This window comes from Onychostoma macrolepis, chromosome 06, assembly GCF_012432095.1.
Source record: "Onychostoma macrolepis isolate SWU-2019 chromosome 06, ASM1243209v1, whole genome shotgun sequence".
Classification (NCBI taxonomy): Eukaryota; Metazoa; Chordata; class Actinopteri; order Cypriniformes; family Cyprinidae; genus Onychostoma; species Onychostoma macrolepis.
The window spans coordinates 28627133-28644257 of NC_081160.1; the positions used below are offsets into that span (position 1 = coordinate 28627133).

At 37.2% G+C, this 17125-nt stretch overlaps 1 protein-coding gene and 1 long non-coding RNA gene across 6 annotated transcripts in view; one reads left to right on the top strand and one right to left on the bottom strand.

Annotated features, from left to right (window-relative positions):
- Positions 1–3011: 3011 nt before the first annotated feature.
- On the top strand, positions 3012–6657 carry mych (myelocytomatosis oncogene homolog). Its single transcript, XM_058778838.1, has 3 exons — positions 3012–3674; positions 4606–5148; positions 5261–6657. The coding sequence occupies exons 2-3, from the start codon at positions 4617–4619 to the stop codon at positions 5818–5820; spliced, it is 1092 nt and encodes a 363-aa protein (XP_058634821.1). The 5' UTR covers positions 3012–3674; positions 4606–4616; the 3' UTR covers positions 5821–6657.
- A 10-nt stretch (positions 6658–6667) lies between these two features.
- Positions 6668–17125, bottom strand: part of LOC131542298 (uncharacterized) — a 64294-nt gene continuing 53836 nt past the window's right edge. For all 5 annotated transcript variants that reach the window (XR_009271690.1, XR_009271689.1, XR_009271693.1 and 2 more), the window contains 2 exons: positions 12077–12235; positions 6668–8394 (listed from right to left, as the gene is read on the bottom strand). This is a non-coding gene — a long non-coding RNA (uncharacterized LOC131542298). The remainder of the gene's footprint in view (positions 8395–12076; positions 12236–17125) is intronic.

The following is a 17125-nucleotide window of genomic DNA, read 5'->3' on the forward strand; positions in this document are numbered from 1 at the left end:
GACTGGTTTTGTGGTCCAGGGTCACATATATATATATATATATATATATATATATTAATGAAAAACAGCAAAGAAATATAAACCAAGATTAATAAATGCATAAAATATTAATTCTTGCTTATTGTTACCTGTTAGTTAATCATGCCTAATGCATTAATTAATGTTGATGTATCTAAACATATACTAAAGTGAATATTTGTATACAATTTTATGCTAATATTTATGACAATTTTTCATGCATCAATGCACTGAAAAACAGCAAAAAATAAATAAAAATAAATAAATAAAAGTCAAATGAATGCATATCCTGCTTTCTGACCTCGATGGTGAAATGATTACACTCTTGCACTCTTATTTCCTAAGTTTTCTGTAAGTTCAAGCACTTCTGTGTACATGAAGCCTGTTCAAATGCTTCCCACACTTTCTTTAATGCAAAAGAGGAAGCAGCTAAAGAAGGATGAAGGTAACTCAGTAACAGTCTCACAGGAAGAGGATTCTATCTGCTTCGGGTGAATTGGCCATTTCCAGTGAGGTATCAGTTACAGTCTGTGATTCCAGATATGCCAGAGCATCAGTGGGTGATGTTCACCAGGACCCCTGAGGAGCAGTCTTTTCACAGTTCAAAACTGTTACTATCAGCGATTTACAGGCAAACCTCCCCCTGACACGTACCCTTCCCCCCCACACACCACACGCTTCTAAGAAAAGTTGTGGCCACTTGTGTTGCAATGTTTGATTGCCTGCAGAGGACAGAGTTAGGTGGTGTCTTTCTTGTTATCTTCTTTCTCTTCCTGCACTGCCGGCCCTCGCCGAAGATGACAATATTATCAGGGGGAACAGCAAAACCACAATATGCCATTGTAAACCTCACTTTCAACACCTTGTGGTCGACCTGGCTAAATCGAAAATCTTCTGTCCATCCTGAGTCAAGCTAACTTAAGCTGAATCAGCAAGGTTAAAGTTCACGAGAAGCAAGAAGGGCTAAAAGTCAAGAAGGCTTACTTCCTATTTCTGCCATTTCTTTATAAGGTGAAAATAGTAAGAAGAGTATGCTATTCCCAATTCAGGATGCTATTTTAAAACCTGTTACATTTTGGTACAAACATAGGTCAAACTTGTTTTAACATTTCTTTTTTAAGAAAGCATTTGCTAATAAAATAAAATATTTTAGCCAGTGATGCAAAAATGTAAAAACACACTAAACACTAAAAGCCAAATAAAGGGTCATGAATATGAAATAAGAAAAAAAGGCAAAACATTTAGTCAGTTGAATGATATTTATTTATTTTTATTATATGATACTTTACGCTTTGCTTTGTCATCATTTCATAATCACAAAAGCAAAAGTGTGCAGTTATCCATTTTAGAAACACCCTTTGCATGTGAGTATTAATGATGATTCATTTATTGTAGCTCACTTCATCTCACATGAGTGTATTTGTAAAAAAGTAAACATTTTTACTTTGTGCATTTTTAATTCATTATAACAATTTTGAAGCAGTCGTTAAAGAAAATAAATTACATTCTACTCATTTTCCAAGGGACAGCGAACTTGTTAAGACGACGGTGTGTGAACGTGGTCTTTGCAAACTTTACGCTTATCTTTGGACGTCTGTCTAGACATGTTCTCTTTTTATACAGTCCTGATAAGAGAAAAAATAAACCTCATTGGAACGGTGTAAATGCCATGGCTTTTAAAATTGCAACATTTCTTTAAGCTGTGCTGTCGATGAGGCAATCTACCAAACAATGGGATTCTTTGTTGAATGAACACAGGCCATTTAAATTCCATGTCTAAAACATGTAGCTGGACAACATATGGAAGCTATTTTAGAGATAGCTAGAAGCAATATGAATGAGTGATGCAAAACATTTAAACAGGCTTGGACTACAAAATGCCTCCCATTTAGTTTAACAACCACACATTGCCACAACAACCGCATGAAAGCTGGTCAAACAACAAACTTTCTCTAGAAGGTCTATCCCAAACAAATCTGCCATATGACAGAATTACAGTCTAAAATTAAACTAAAAAAACAAAAACTTTGTGTAGAGTATTTTGGGATGAGGTAGCATACTTAGTGTATACACACCTGATATGGCTATGTTGAGTGTAACGTGCATTGACTTATTACTAATGTAATAAGATTTACTGAGCACTGCTCTCTCCTGTCTTTGTCCATTGTGCAATATCATTTCATTAGTGGAATATATACAAATATTAAAAGCACTCAAGATCAAAGTGTGAAAGATACACCAAAGGCCTGGTTCTAATATAGAAAGGTTAGATTATACGGGGCCGGCTGCTGAGAAGGGAAGTGAACTGAGCGATGTCGTAATGCTGTACATCTGTCTGGAGTTCACTAGGTCTAGGTACACTAGCCTCATTCAATGGCCTCTAGGTGGCAACATTTATAGGATATTCAAAATACATTCAGTTCTGTCCATCTGACTCACTTATAAGCAGTATGATTGACTTCTTAACTCATTTACTCAATGTGTTATGTACACTGAATTATCATTACATTCAACGTCAATCAAAATTGTTGCTTTTCAATTTTGAACCTATATATATATATATTTTAGGTAGCTATATATACATAATTTATATGATCATTTTCATTAAATACTGCTTTAAAGATCGTCAGTGTGTTGGAAAGCCCTGAAAATCAAGTTGTACTTGAATGAGATTTTAAAAGTAGAAACTCTCATATTGTCTCTCTAATATGAGATCATGAAAACTGCATACATATCAATTACGGATAATAAATGACGTAGAGCATATCACACTGTACAATGAACGAGTTTGAGAATCCTTTTTCCCCTTTGTTGCATTCTGAGGTCAGTGGTTGTAGGGAATGCAGGATTCCGCCCATGTTGAATTCGCGGGAGACTCATAAATCATTCCCGCCACCTGAGAAGGAGGGGCTACCTCTGCACGTGTTGAGACGGATGCGAATCTTTTGTTACGTAACCAGCGCCTATCTCTTCCTCATATGCCTTTTAGTCACTCTAAAGTTCATATTTCTATCTTTAAGTCGCGCGAGATCTGCTGTAAGGAGTGTCTGTTTGAGAACACTGTGTCCTTGTATACATATATTACCCGCCAAAACAGACCACAGCACAACGTGATCGCAGCATTCTTTCTCTTTTTTTTTTTTTGTACGCACTACTATCGCTATTGCAAACCCGGCATTTATGAACACTAGCACACGTGTGTGAGTTACAACCCCCCCTTCTTTTTCTTGGAATTGTACGGTTCATTGAGTGCGAGAGCGCTCCGCCAGCACACTAGGTCCGACCTATATTCTCTTCATTCCTCCGCGGCTATTCAGCCGCTTTTCCGTGAAGGATTTTATTGAATATCAGGCTACAGACTATAATTAGGCAAAATCACTTTGAGAGTTTTCATTCAACATTTGTCGAATAAGTTTTGGCGCGAGTTTTCTAACGCGGAGGAATTGCGGCAGTGCATCGCCCTTTAAAATTAAATGGTCTCCATCCATCGCCACACCCACTGCCAGCTTCTGTCCGCGTGGGCTCTGACATGCCGTAAGGAGAGGGTCTGCGGGTTTTCAACGTTTTTTTAAAATAATTTTATAAACAGTTGTTTTAGATTGACCCACGGTTTCCATCGATTTGATTTGCTATAGTGTTTGGAAAAAAAAAAAAAGGTAAGACGTGACTTTTGTGTGTGTGTGTGTGTGTGTGTGTGTGTGTGTGTGTGCGTGCGTGTGTGTGGTCTGTCCGGTCTGTCCTACCGGCTTCCTCCACATGATATTACAACGTGAACCTCTCGCTTACTTTCGCAGTGCATTACTCGTAAAGAAATTAGTAAAAGCGTGTTGTAAAGTTGCATTAATAAAGCTTTATGGATAACTTCTATGACTTTTGATCCGCTGTTTAATGCGCAAATATAAAACGCACAATTCTTTTCATTCACTGTCTGTTCTTTCACTCGCATCAATTTACCTGCATTTTGTACAGCGTGTAGCCTATATATACACAAGTATCAGCTTCCTTCTCTTTCAATAATGCTATTTTAAGAGTTTGATAATTCCTGCAGATATGAACGTTGTTATTAAAAATACTTTTTAAGCCGGTTTTTCATCGTAGCAAAACTTAGAAACTTGTTTTAGTAAAAACACTTTAATGCCACAGGAATGTAGAAAAGAAGCATTTGAAGATATTCACGCTAGTAATATCAATGACATTATGGGCAGACAAAATAGTCTTGCATGAATTGCAAATCCTTAATGACAAACATGTTTAGCTCGTGTTTGGTTATTAGCGTTCAAAAAGCCAAATGTATGATTTTAACTTTTTTTTTTAATGTGAGAAATGTGGAGTGGAACAAACCCCTTTCCAGCTGTTCGGTGACATCCGCCCACCTGGGCGGAGCCTGCCATTGTAAACATGAATAAAAATGAACGCGCAGCCGGGAAACTTTACAATCGGCAGTGCATGAGAACAACACTTCGCAGGCCGTTTAGAAACAATCAGCGTTTACTCGATAGCTAAAAGCCGGGTGGACGCTTACTGTTGGATGCACGCTTTCTATCATTTTAAAGGATTTTAAAGGTTTCTCGTGCGTTTTTCTAACAGGTTCCGCGAAGATGTTACAGGCTTGTTCTCCATCGCACGACTGGCTCTGCGACTCCGAGCCGCTGCTGTTTGACGATGAGTTTTGCCTGAGTCTCATGAAAGACTTGCAGTCCATCCCCACGCCGCCTCAGTCCCCTCCGATGAAAGCCGGGCTCGCAAAGAGTTTATCCACGGTGGATCAGCTGGAGTTAGTGTCTGAACTTTTAATAGACGACAGCGACTTTCTCCAACTGGACTGGAACTTTACCGGCAGCGCTTCAGTAGCGGATTCGGATCCGCTTTCGGAGGACTACCTGTGGCAAAGCGACAAACCGAGCGAGGATAAACTCTCCGCGGTGCTCTCCACAAGTCCCTTGCTCTCCGATATTGACACTGGGATTTTTGCCGAAATCGCCGGCTCTACGCTGGACTGCCACAATGTGGCGCTCGCCTGTCAGGCTCTGGAGAGCGAGGATTTACCGCTGGACAGCCAGGAGCAGATCGAGTCCACGTCTGATTATGGCTCACTGTCCACTGGAGGAGAATCATCTACAAGCGATTCTGGTGAGTCTTTTGATTCATTTACCAAGTTTATTTTGCTATGATGTAGGTTAGTTTATTAAAACTTGCTTGAACACGGTTTTAACTGTTGTGCCGTTATGTTTGTGCTCCACAGAGGAGGAGATTGACGTTGTGACCGTCCGACGGTCGAACACACTGACGCGTTCGCAACACCAGCAGCAGTTGGAGGACAGTCGGCGTGAACAGCAGCGTGCTCTGAAGCGCTGTCACTTTGAAATCCAACAACAGCACAACTACGCCGCCCCACGGCCCGCCTCTCCTCCGCCCCCGCCCTCCCCTTGTTCCGCGCCCTCTCTCAAACGCTCCCGAGGGTCCGGAGACTCCCACCGAAGCGCTCAGAGTACGGGACGCTCTCGCAGTCTGGCCTCCCGACAGGGAGCGGACACTGAGGACGAGGAGGAGAGACGGAGGACTCACAACGTGATGGAGAGGCAAAGGCGCAACGAGTTAAAGAACTGCTTCCTTAGGCTACGGGACAACGTCCCCGAACTGTCCAATAACGACAAAGCGTCCAAGGTGGTGATTTTAAAGCGGGCTAAAGAAAGCATCAGAAATCTGGAAACAGAGAACCAGAGACTAAAGCAGAAGAGAGAGAAACTTCGAGAACGACAAGAACAGCTGAAAGCCAGACTGGAGCAGATCAAGAGGTTGTGAGGGTCTGGGACTAAACTGTGCCGGTTCGTTCACTAGATAGGCCTAGTGGTCTGGGACCCCGCTGGTTTGAGGACTGTAACATTTGTGACTGACTATAAAGACTTTGATGTCTCTGAGGAGATTCTGGATTCCATTAAGTTCCACTTGGAAACATGCATGGTCAATGCAAGAAACGTTCTCAGCGTTGAGACTTTACATTGTGCTAAAGTCATTTAGTTCTCGAGTCCTAATATGAAACTGTTTTGTATACTGTATGTTGGATGAATAATCAGTTAAACGCATAGTTAGCCTTAAAAGAAACATCCTAGATGATCCTCACACATTCTACCTTTTTTGTTCTTGGCATACATGTCTTGTTATATTTTGGGCTGGATCCAAAGGATGTTAAAAATAAGGGGTTGAATGCAAGTTGAGATGATTACGTTTTTATAGACTAAAGTTTGCATTTGTTGATGTTCAGACTGGAAAGATAAACTGTATTGGATTCATGTTCATGCATAGCTCGTATTGTTGAGGTCTGGAGTTATGGAGCGTATTCATATTCGACTCCACGTGTCTTTACTCTGTCAGTTATTGTGTGTTCCCTCCCATTTCTATGTTTATCTACCTCTACCAGGAAGAAGCCTGGCTATTTTATTGCCTTCATAATGGCAACTGTATAGAATGTTTCTTCAGTTTTCATTTATTTTTTTTTAAATGTAAATACCAACTGTTAATTATGTATTATAAATTATTTAGGCTTTTTCTTCTTGGTTCATTTGCAGGTTTTTGAAAAAAAAAAGTTCTGTTCATCTTCAACTGCACTTTGTTTCATGAAGTAATAAAAAATGAGCAAGATTACATGTTTTTGCATCTTTTTACTGGCAGCATGCAGAAAATCACATCAGAACAACAACTTAAAGATTAAGGTGTGGTTTCTTCAGAGGTGAAATTGTTGGCACACACAGAGTTGCACAAGACTAAAACCTTTAAAGAATAGCAGGAATGTTTGAGTGATGGAATTCGGGTCAATGTGAGGGGGTGGCAGGTTTAAAGTCTAAAGGGCCTGATTACAGCGGGTCAATAAAACTGTAGGAGTTACCAAACTGAAGCACTGAGCAACTTGCCCCATATGAATCCCGTAAATGAACTTATATGCATGAGCCTTGTTTTATAGTGAACTGAATTAAGAAGCATAAATCATATATTTTAGTGTGACTGGTAAAAATGGTTCATTTGGTTCAATGTATTTCTTCCTTCCTTTTCCCATACCTCAAAGGTGTTATGGTCATGAGGACCTGTCATTTCTCATTACATAATTTACAATTATCCGAATGAATATTTGAAAGTCAAATTCACACAAGTATTCAAAAACTCTCGATGCCAGAGGCACTGTGGGTAAATATTTGACTTACTGCCCAAACTGGCTCTTGAAGAGTAGCACAGTCGTATGATTCATGTAATGTTTAATGAAATGTCTAAAATACATTATTGTATTTGATAAATGGTGCCTTAAAAAGATATATATATATATAGACAGATAGATATGTATCGATATATAGAAATGAAGAAATCAATTAAATGTTTAATTTTCTTAAAGTAGTTAATGCTTTTATTCAGCAAACATTTATAAAAAATTGACAATATAAAAGATTTCAATTTCAAATAAATGCTGTTATTTTGAATTTTCAGGCAAAAATGAATCAGCAACTCAACTGTTTTAAGCACTGATAATGATAGGAAATGAATTTCTTGAGCGCCAAATCAGCATATCAGAATGATTTCTGAAGGATCATGTGACACTGAAGACTGGAGTAATGGTGATGAAAATTCAGTTATGCCATGACAGGAAAAAAGTAATACTAAAAATTTAATACATTTAAATTGTAATAAAAAAATTGGACTTTAAGTGACCTTTATCATTTTCCCTCAGAACACCAAGCAAGTCTTAGCTGAAGCACTGACGGTTTTGCAACATGTGTCAGAACGGGTTTTAGACCTCCATTACTTAGTCTTCTTTCATCTTTTGTGCTTAAACCTGTTGGGTCATGGATGCTTTGGAGAGAATGAAAGCGAGGTTTGTCTCCTGACAATCTGCATTGTGAAGTCTGCATTCAGTCTTTAAACATGTAAATGTGCTGTCATCTAGACAACCGGCCCCTGAACCGTTCTGAAGTTGTAGACGGAGAGGTGCTAAAGCGACCAAAGCGAGACCATTGTGAAAAGACAACATCTGGAAAAAGAAAGCGCTCCCAGTTAGTTTCATGCTTAAGTCTAGTTTCAATCACACAACTCGATATTTCTTATGGCTGAAACAGATCACATTTCATAGAAACTATGTGTTTTTAATCTTTATGTTCAGCCATTAAATTTCACACATTTGATGTTGTGTATGTTAAGATCAAAAGTTGCAACATTTGTAGGAGGGTTGAACACACACACACACACACACACGTCAGTGCATGTTTCGCTTGTGTCCAGAGGCTGTTCAGTAAGAAGCAAGAAAACATCTTGACAAGGATTCCAGAGCATTTCAAAAGATCATCTTCAGACCAAAGCCCTCCATAAACACAGGGAATCACCTCAGGTCTGATCCTAAATGAGAGAAAAAGATAAGAAAAGAGATAAACATCTTTATACTTCAGCTATGACAACCATCTCTCTTTGAAAACTGGTGCTTCCACCAATCCACTTAAACACATGATCAGAGGAATCATCCTTAGAGATCAAGAAAGAAGTTTCTGTATTTCTTATGCATATTGGGTTTGTTCAAGAAGTGGAATGACACCTTAAAAATCTTAATTTAATGCATTCCCATACACTCTTAAAAATAAAAGTTAATTATTGGCATTGATGGTTTCATGAAAAACTTTGAACATCCATGGCACCTTTCTATTCCACAAAAGGTTCTTTATGTTGGAAAGAGGTTCTTTAGATAAAAATGTTCTTTGTAATAAGAAAAATGGCTCTTTTTAGAATGTTTCAATGAGAGATTCTTTGGGGAACCAAAAATGTTTTTTCTTTTTCCCCCATGGCATCACTGTGAAAACCCCTTTTTTTATTTTTAAGAGTGTATTTGATGAAAAACTTCATGTGAAACTTTCAACAAGCCTGTAAGATACACATCTGTCACCACATGACATTCTTGCCATTTTCTGCCTTGTGTGAAAGTGTTTTCATCAGCGTTTGGACTTTAGCCTGTTGGTCTGATGTGAATTGACATTGTTGTGTTTGCTTTCATCACACTAAAGTGTCTCTGGCCATATGTTCCCTCGCAGGAAGGTGACAAGAGACGGGAGCCATGTTTGCGCTGGGACGTTTCACTGCCTTCCTACTGTCATTAAAACATGAAAGCAGATTTTAGAGCTCAAACAGCCTCTATAAAGAATATTGACCATAAAGGTCTCACACACATTCATTCATCACAATAATTCATGGCAAAGAGATCAACATCCTCCCAAAACCTACTTTTAAGCATTAACATGCAACCATTATGTCATATAAAAGGACCCGGAAATTGTATTACTTAAGGGCTAAAATATGATTTATGAAAGCATTTTACATGCAAGTGATGCACCTTCAGAATTATATAGATGGTTGACACATAAATTAGATTTTGAGACGTGAATGACTGCTGGCTGTTTTCAGAAAAATTGCTTTTCGAGTGGTAGCAGCCAGTCACTGAAGCGCTCCAGGGCTCGGCACAAAAATGCCAAATAGCCAGTGATATCCACACGCTACGCTGACACGTCAGGCTTTTCGGAGTGGTAGACAAGGACAGGTGTGAGATCTGTTTGAGGTCGGGATACACCCTCTGGGCTGTGTGGAAGGGGACCGTTCTGGATGCATGTGTGGAGCTGGGAAAGTATTTTGAGGACAGTTTGAGATCAATGCATGTGTGTGTTCAGCACATGATTTATGAAGACACACCACACGCACTAACCACAGGGCTAAAGTTAGTCAATTCCAAAGCAACATCTTCCCAGCATTAGAAAACAACACAACTGCACTCAAATGGAGTTTTCAATAGAGAGTGCCTTTCAGAGGTAAATAAAAAAATAAAAAACATTAAGTTAAGAAGCCTTGGGAATATTTCTAATTGTTTACTTATATTTGCAATACACTACACCACTTTTGAACAGATTTTTGCCCCTGGACAAGGTGCCAAAAGTTAGAGCCAGTGCACAGATTTTGGGCAGTTGGACTTTTATACTGGACCAATTTTACTGAAAATCACAGTGTATATCAGGCACAGTTTTTTGGCTTCAGACTTTGATTCTGGGTATTAAAACGTGTTTGATATTTTGAGCTGATTTTGCAACATCTATAGCAATGAGGTGCATGTTTCTCTTTGAGTTTATGTTCGGAACAAATTGAAAGTCTGGTAGTGTGTAATCCTCGTATTTTATCATATTGACTTTCACTGAAACATCGTCTTTTGTGTTACTGCAGGAGAAATACAGGTTTGGAACGTTATGAAAGTGACATTTTTGGGTGAGCCATTCCTTTAACTTAAGGCCTGCGGGGCAATATTACTTGCATATAATGAATGCAATATGAATTCAAAATTGACCCTATTAATGCACATTATTGAGCATGATTCATCGGTTGCATGTTGTCTTTGCAATCTTATCAAAAAGCAATAAAATTTCCCTAACCTCTCCCTTCCAACTGCCTGCCATAAACAAATAGCTTTTCAAAATCCAATTAAAACCCGTTGGATAAAACCCAAGTCCCATCCAACATCTTTTTTTTTCTCACCGAATATCTTATTTCACTCTGAAATACACCACATTGTGACTTCAACACATCTATGGTATGCAATGTCTTTGGACCTCAGCGGCCATGAAACACAAATCATTCTTTCTTCATATTCTTTGTCACTTACAGCCCTGGATGTCAAGCACACAACAGCAATTCAGTACTATTATTACCAACAGCACAACCATTCTCTTTGATTTATAGGTTTTATTAGAGATTAACAAAAAAGGAGTGCAAAATGACTTGCCACATGGCTCACATTTCACTTTCATCAATTCAACTGCTAAACTATACACGTCATACTGTCGCACAGCTGACTCTATGTCTTTCAAGAACTGATGTCGTGATTGCCACGTAAGCAGCTGTCTAGATGTTTCAGATATGGACCATTCGCTGAGTTTCTTCCTGATCAAGCATGCAGTCAAAGTAGCATAATTTTCGCTTCAATAGCACAGCCAAGAACACTTTATCTTATCAACTCAAGAATCAATTAAACCTCATTGTCACAACGATTAACGGTTTTAAGGAACTAACAGAAACTTCCCTGCAATTTTAAGGCTTTAAAGGGCTTTATCTTAATCCCAATTTAAGTACGTAACGATTTACACTCAACAGAGCTCAGATCCGTGTCCTTCTTTGCTTTATTTTGGGATAATTGATGGAATAAACAACTTATATAATTAAAAAACTTATAGTATTTTGACAATTACTCCCGTATTTCTTTTAAATTTGGTGCGTAATAATGATATACAGAACTAAATAGCCAGTATATCTAGACTAGCTAATCATAAAGGAATTCAAATAGCCTAACAAGAGTATCATATGAATGATGTTAAAATTATGAATGAAGCTAAATTGCTTGCCATCGCTATTTGTGACTTCCTTTACAATCAAACTAGTAGAAGCACACACACTACATGCTGATAACCAGCTTTTGAATGCCCATGCATCTTTTGGTCAAAGATCTCTAATCCCAGAGAGATGAGCACACGGGTGAACAGAGGTTTTAGGGTCACCCCCTAATGAAGCCTAATCCCCCAAAGGTTAAAGGTCACCGTGTCTCCACTTTCCAAGGCATAAGAAGGTTCTTTCTTTTGTGGATGTTAAACCTCCTTTTCTTCATGCCCTCAGAGTATAATGAGAGTCCAGTCACAGTGAGAGAAGCGCTGGAGTAATTAGGCGTAGAAGCTGATAGAGTGTCTTTAAACATTAATGGAATTCATGTGGATTATTTCAAGAATGTCAAATTTAGTCGGAAAGATTATTACACATAAAAGCTTTTAAACTGACAAAGGAATGATAAAAGCGTGTGTTGACAAGTTAGCCGCTTTGCACAATATATTTCTTTTCATTTTCTGAGGGCGCCTAAATGCCGCTCGACCGGTTGGGTCACACGGGTATCCTGCTCTCACGTATATGCAAAGAAACAGACTTTTTTGAGAAACTGTTCCATGTTTCAAAGTGAACAGGGAGTGAAGTGGCATTCAAGAAAAAGATGAATTGTAAATCACAGGACCTTCCTAGAATCTTCCAAGAACTTCCATTGTTGAGGGAGCTGCCGGGCCCCTCTCCCTCCAGCATGAGGCCTTTCCTCGGGCCATTTCCGTCGCCATGGGGGGGGGGGCTTCACCCCTGAGCTCCTGTAGGTGTGCATGTCTGTCATCTCAGGAATGTCCTGCAGCACATGTACGTACACATGGAGAGAGGTTAGGGCACACATAAAACCTTGTTTTAAGCATGAATCAAAAAAAAAAAAAAAAAAAGGTAGTTAAGTTTATGCCTTAAACAGAAAATAGCAATATACATACATACATATATATATATATATATATATATATATATATATATATATATATATAAAAGTTAAAAGTTTTAATTAGTATGATTAGTTCAAATAAAACTGTATATATTTGAATATATTTATAATCAAAATATATTATTAAAACATAATTAAAAAGACATTTTGCATTTATTCAAAATTTATTTTAGGATGGAAAGTGTATTTTCTTGCCCCTTTAAGTAATTTAAAAATAAATTTCAATATTTGAAAGTTTAACCAAACTATATTATATATATATATATATATATATATATATATATATATATATATATTTTTTTTTTAATGATTTAAATAGAATAATTTTTTCCCTATGGGTTTTACTAAAAACAAACAAACAAACAAACAAACAAAAAACACTTAAGTATTCTACTCTATAATTATAGTATCAATCAAAATGAGAAATAAATAAAGTTGAATAATATTTAATACATTTTAATTATTAAATTTAATACTTGAATAAAGATAAATAATAAAAGTTGTCTGGTCTTATACCATCTATAATATAATGTTTACAGAAAAAGTGGTAGATCCTTCACTAACTTTAGTTGCCCACCGGCTTAAATAGTTCATTGAGTATTTATTGGCTAAATTACTGTGCAACAGCATTCTTTCCCTTCTTTTCTCTGTGAGAAACACATCTGTGCTTAAAACAGGCTAATGAGCACAATGAGAGCTGAATGTGAACATAAGATTGTAAACCTGTGAGATTTGTGTTATATTTCAGAATCAGGAATTTAAAAAGAGGAAGTAACCAAGAAACATATAGCAAAGAGAAGAAAAGAGAAGTAACGAGAAGGTGTGACAGAGGGGGAAATGCTCATTTGTCGCTGTGGTGATGTGTTTTGATGTAGCAGAAACAAGTACAACATTAAAAATAATGCAAAGCATCATGTCTTTCTGCTCACTAACAAGGGAAGTTGTTACGGTACACGTGTGTTTGTGTGTGCAAGAGTTGCACATGATTTTAAAGTTTTGCATCATTCTGTTGACACAAAAACACACCCAGTATATTTGTTCAAAGGTTGGTCATTCTTTAATAGAGGCAATTTTCACATTTGTACATAGTGTGCGACCTGGTCAAAGGCAACTGAGGTGAGATTATATGAGGTCTTGAAGGGTTATAAGTTTAGCCTGAACTTGTAAGCATGGTTTAAAGACATGTTGTTCCATCTCTCTCCAAATCATTTCCAGTCCCCTCTCAAAAAGAGTGGTAAAAAGACCAAAAACGTTTACACAGAGTATGGAAGAATATGTACATATATATGTATATAGATCACTGTAGAGACCAAATCTACTACTCCCAGTGTGTCCTTATAATACTGTTGTCATTTTTTAAACTGCATTGCAATATTTCGTTTAATTGGATACAGCTGGAATGATAATAAACACTCTCCACAGGCTGCGTTTGAATACAATATTAGCATATTGCACAGAATACATCTAAATATTTTCAAAAAATACTATGTGGAGCAGTATGCAGTGACAAACTACAGTATGCTACATTACTGTCACTTTACTTTTATTTATTTTTTACCTAATTCTGTGTAAAGATGGCTTAAATATCGTCAGGTCGACAAGAAGGATGTGTTAAAAATCACAGCTGATATTTAGGTTCTTTTGTCATGTTGGAAACAGAGTGTTTTCTTTCTTTAATATATAGTTTATTTTTGAAATCGACTAAAATTCATTTGTAGTCCATGGGCAGGAAAAAAGCAATGTATGACATAATTAAAACAATTATTAATTAACATAAATGAAACATCACACCTAATATTAAAAACACATTGTAAGTAGTAGTAATACGATTCCAAGCAAGTTGCAGTGTAATAAATGCTAACACACCTAAAATAAATGAATGTTAATGAATAATGATCGAAAAAAGTTTTTCAATGATCACATATTTAGCTCGTCTTCAGCCATATTTTCAGTCATAATTTAAATTAAGCAAAGGAGAAACACTGACTAATGCTAATTGGTAGCTCTTATAGAGAAGACTGAGTGACTAAAGTCTGTGGCTCTATGTATATTGCACTTCACAATCATCTTTTGAATTAGGGATATTGCTATATAGCCTGGTGAGTGTAGTATGCATGCAGAATGTAGTCCATACACATACTGCATATTGAGTACAAGTATATATAAAAAAAAAAAAAAAAAAAAAGGCTATTCTTCATATAGTTGCGCCATCTGAGTGTGTGTTCTCTGGCCGTCTCTGCCTAGCTAATAGTTCATGACAGCTTGAGGTCTCGCCCTGTCAGCTCTACCTGCAGGGGTCTGGCCCAACGCCTCTTCAGGGTAATTGTTCTGCCCTTCCAACCCCCCTCTCAGGCTTTAATCCCTTCCCCCAAGAATGCTACCGAGGGTCAAGGTGTGTGAGGGGGGAGGAAGAGGAAGAGAGAGAGTGTGTGAGAGAATGCAGGAGCAGTTGCTCTTCCAAACTAACTGCATATCAGCGCTGTCAATGTAAGCTCTGTTCTGCACAGCAGCTCAGGGACATATCTACACTTCATCAAGACACCAGCTGAACAACTGTGAGAATGAACTGTTACGTAACACTAGTGTGAGATTCAAAACCTCTTTTGCCAACACAAAGCTGATGCTTCTATATATATACTCACTATATATGTACAGCTGTTTTCAAAACTCTCTGTCCTCACAAAATTATTTATAATGATTAGACTATAAGATTTCAATAAAAAACTTTTTTTTTCAATATGTATTATGCCAATTTAATATTTCCAGCATAACATAAGACAATGTCAAAGCATCAATAAAATAACCTAAATAAATAAATAAAAGTGCTGTCATTTTTCTTTGATGATATGTGGTCTCTAAGTCGTTCTTAGTGTTTCATTGCTGTGTACTTTCTCGGCGATTTCTTATTAAGTGAATCCAAAAGAGCCCAACCAAGTCTCTATATTCTGGTCACTAGATAAGTCAGGTTTCCCTTTCAATATTATTATTAGTATAAAGTTTTTTTTGTTAGTTTTTTTTTCTCCACCAGATTGCTTTTTTAAAGTAAGTTAAAGTAATAAAATAAAGTTAAATATTATTTAAAAATAAATAAATAAAATGCTTGATAATATTATAAATTAAATAATGAAATAAAATTAACAAATATATACAATAAAATAAAAAATACTTATATGTAATAAATAGAATTAGAATAACAAATATAAATTAGAATAATAAAATATAAAATCTACATAATCAAATTGAATAAAATAATTAAAATCAATAATCTAATAAAATGTAATAAAATATCTAGATAAAAATTAAATGACTAAATTATTCATGTAAAAAATATTTAAAACATTAATACATTAAATTACTAAAACAAAAATGATTAATATGTAACTAAAAACAAAATAAAAAGGAAAAAAACAACAACAAAATAAAAGTTTAAATCAAGAAACTCAGATCTATACCATCATTTCAAATTCCTTCTGTTCTCTTTCTTTGTTTCTAAAACACAAAGGTTGAATCAAACAACTTAGAAAGCACACTGAGTGGAAGTCAGAGAGTTCCCCAGTGCTGTTTTTGTTGATCAGCTCGGGCACCTGTTAATCATTGGCTAGGACGGAGACTTTCTGTGAGGCTTTCCTTAGAAACTCGCCTCTCTCCAGTTAAGCTGAAGAGACTTTCTGAATGTGTGTGCGCATGTGGACACTGAGTGGCCGAACGCAGGGGGCGGAGAAAAGCCCTTCATTCCAGCCAACCAGATGGGAGAGTGTGATCCCAGACACGTGGACCTCAGCCCAGGAAAATTCATAGAAGAACAGAGACATACTGTACATACTGTACATGAAGACAGACATGGAAAATAACAACTACTGAGGGATCAGGGTGTCCTCATAATACAGAGAATCACAACTGTGAAGCCAAACCAAAGTCTGAGCATGTGTTTTACAGTGGGCTAACAGCCTGAATGTGAATAAACCTGGTGTGCTTTCAAGTGAACATTTTTATACTTTACTATGGCTATTTCTTCTGCAGGACCCCAAAACAGACGTTTAGCAGAATCTCAGAGGTTCTCAATACTGTGAAACTGGATGGTGAGCAGGAGCGGTCACTGTCAGGAGCTCAAATACAGAAAAACACAATAAATGCATGCTTTGCATTTTCTATTTTGCTGTAACTATGCATTCCCATACCTCTCATTAGGAAACTCCATGGCTATATAATGGAGCCCTTATGTGACATTTTTAATTAGCTCAAGGAAAAACTGCTTACACAAGACACTCTGCCCTTGTTTTGGTGTAAGTTCAGCGTTCTCCAGCATGTGTGGTCTAAGACTAACCAACAAGCCTGAAGATGGAAGCCTTGAGAAAAGCTCTGAGAAATTTGAGTGACCAAAAAAGACAGCTCGGATGAAAATAGTAACATCTCCTAACCATTCCATCATAGCTGATTTGCTTTGCGATCATAAAGTTGTGGTTCCAAAGTACATAAACCATTTATATCAGTCACACCGTTGCAATGCATGTAGTACGTAGTTTTATGCAAAACTCACATAATTAATGTGCTGCAATAGTAACACATAATAGTAAATATAAAGAGCAAGTTCTTTTACGTTTGCCAGAGCAAAACTCACAGTCATGATGCCAGGCCGTTGCTATGCAGTTGCTAAGGCGTTCTTAGATACTTTTAGTGCATGCACTATATGACACTACATTTCTCTCCCTTCGGTGCAAGTCTGTTGTATTTTTTTGGCCGTTTTATTGC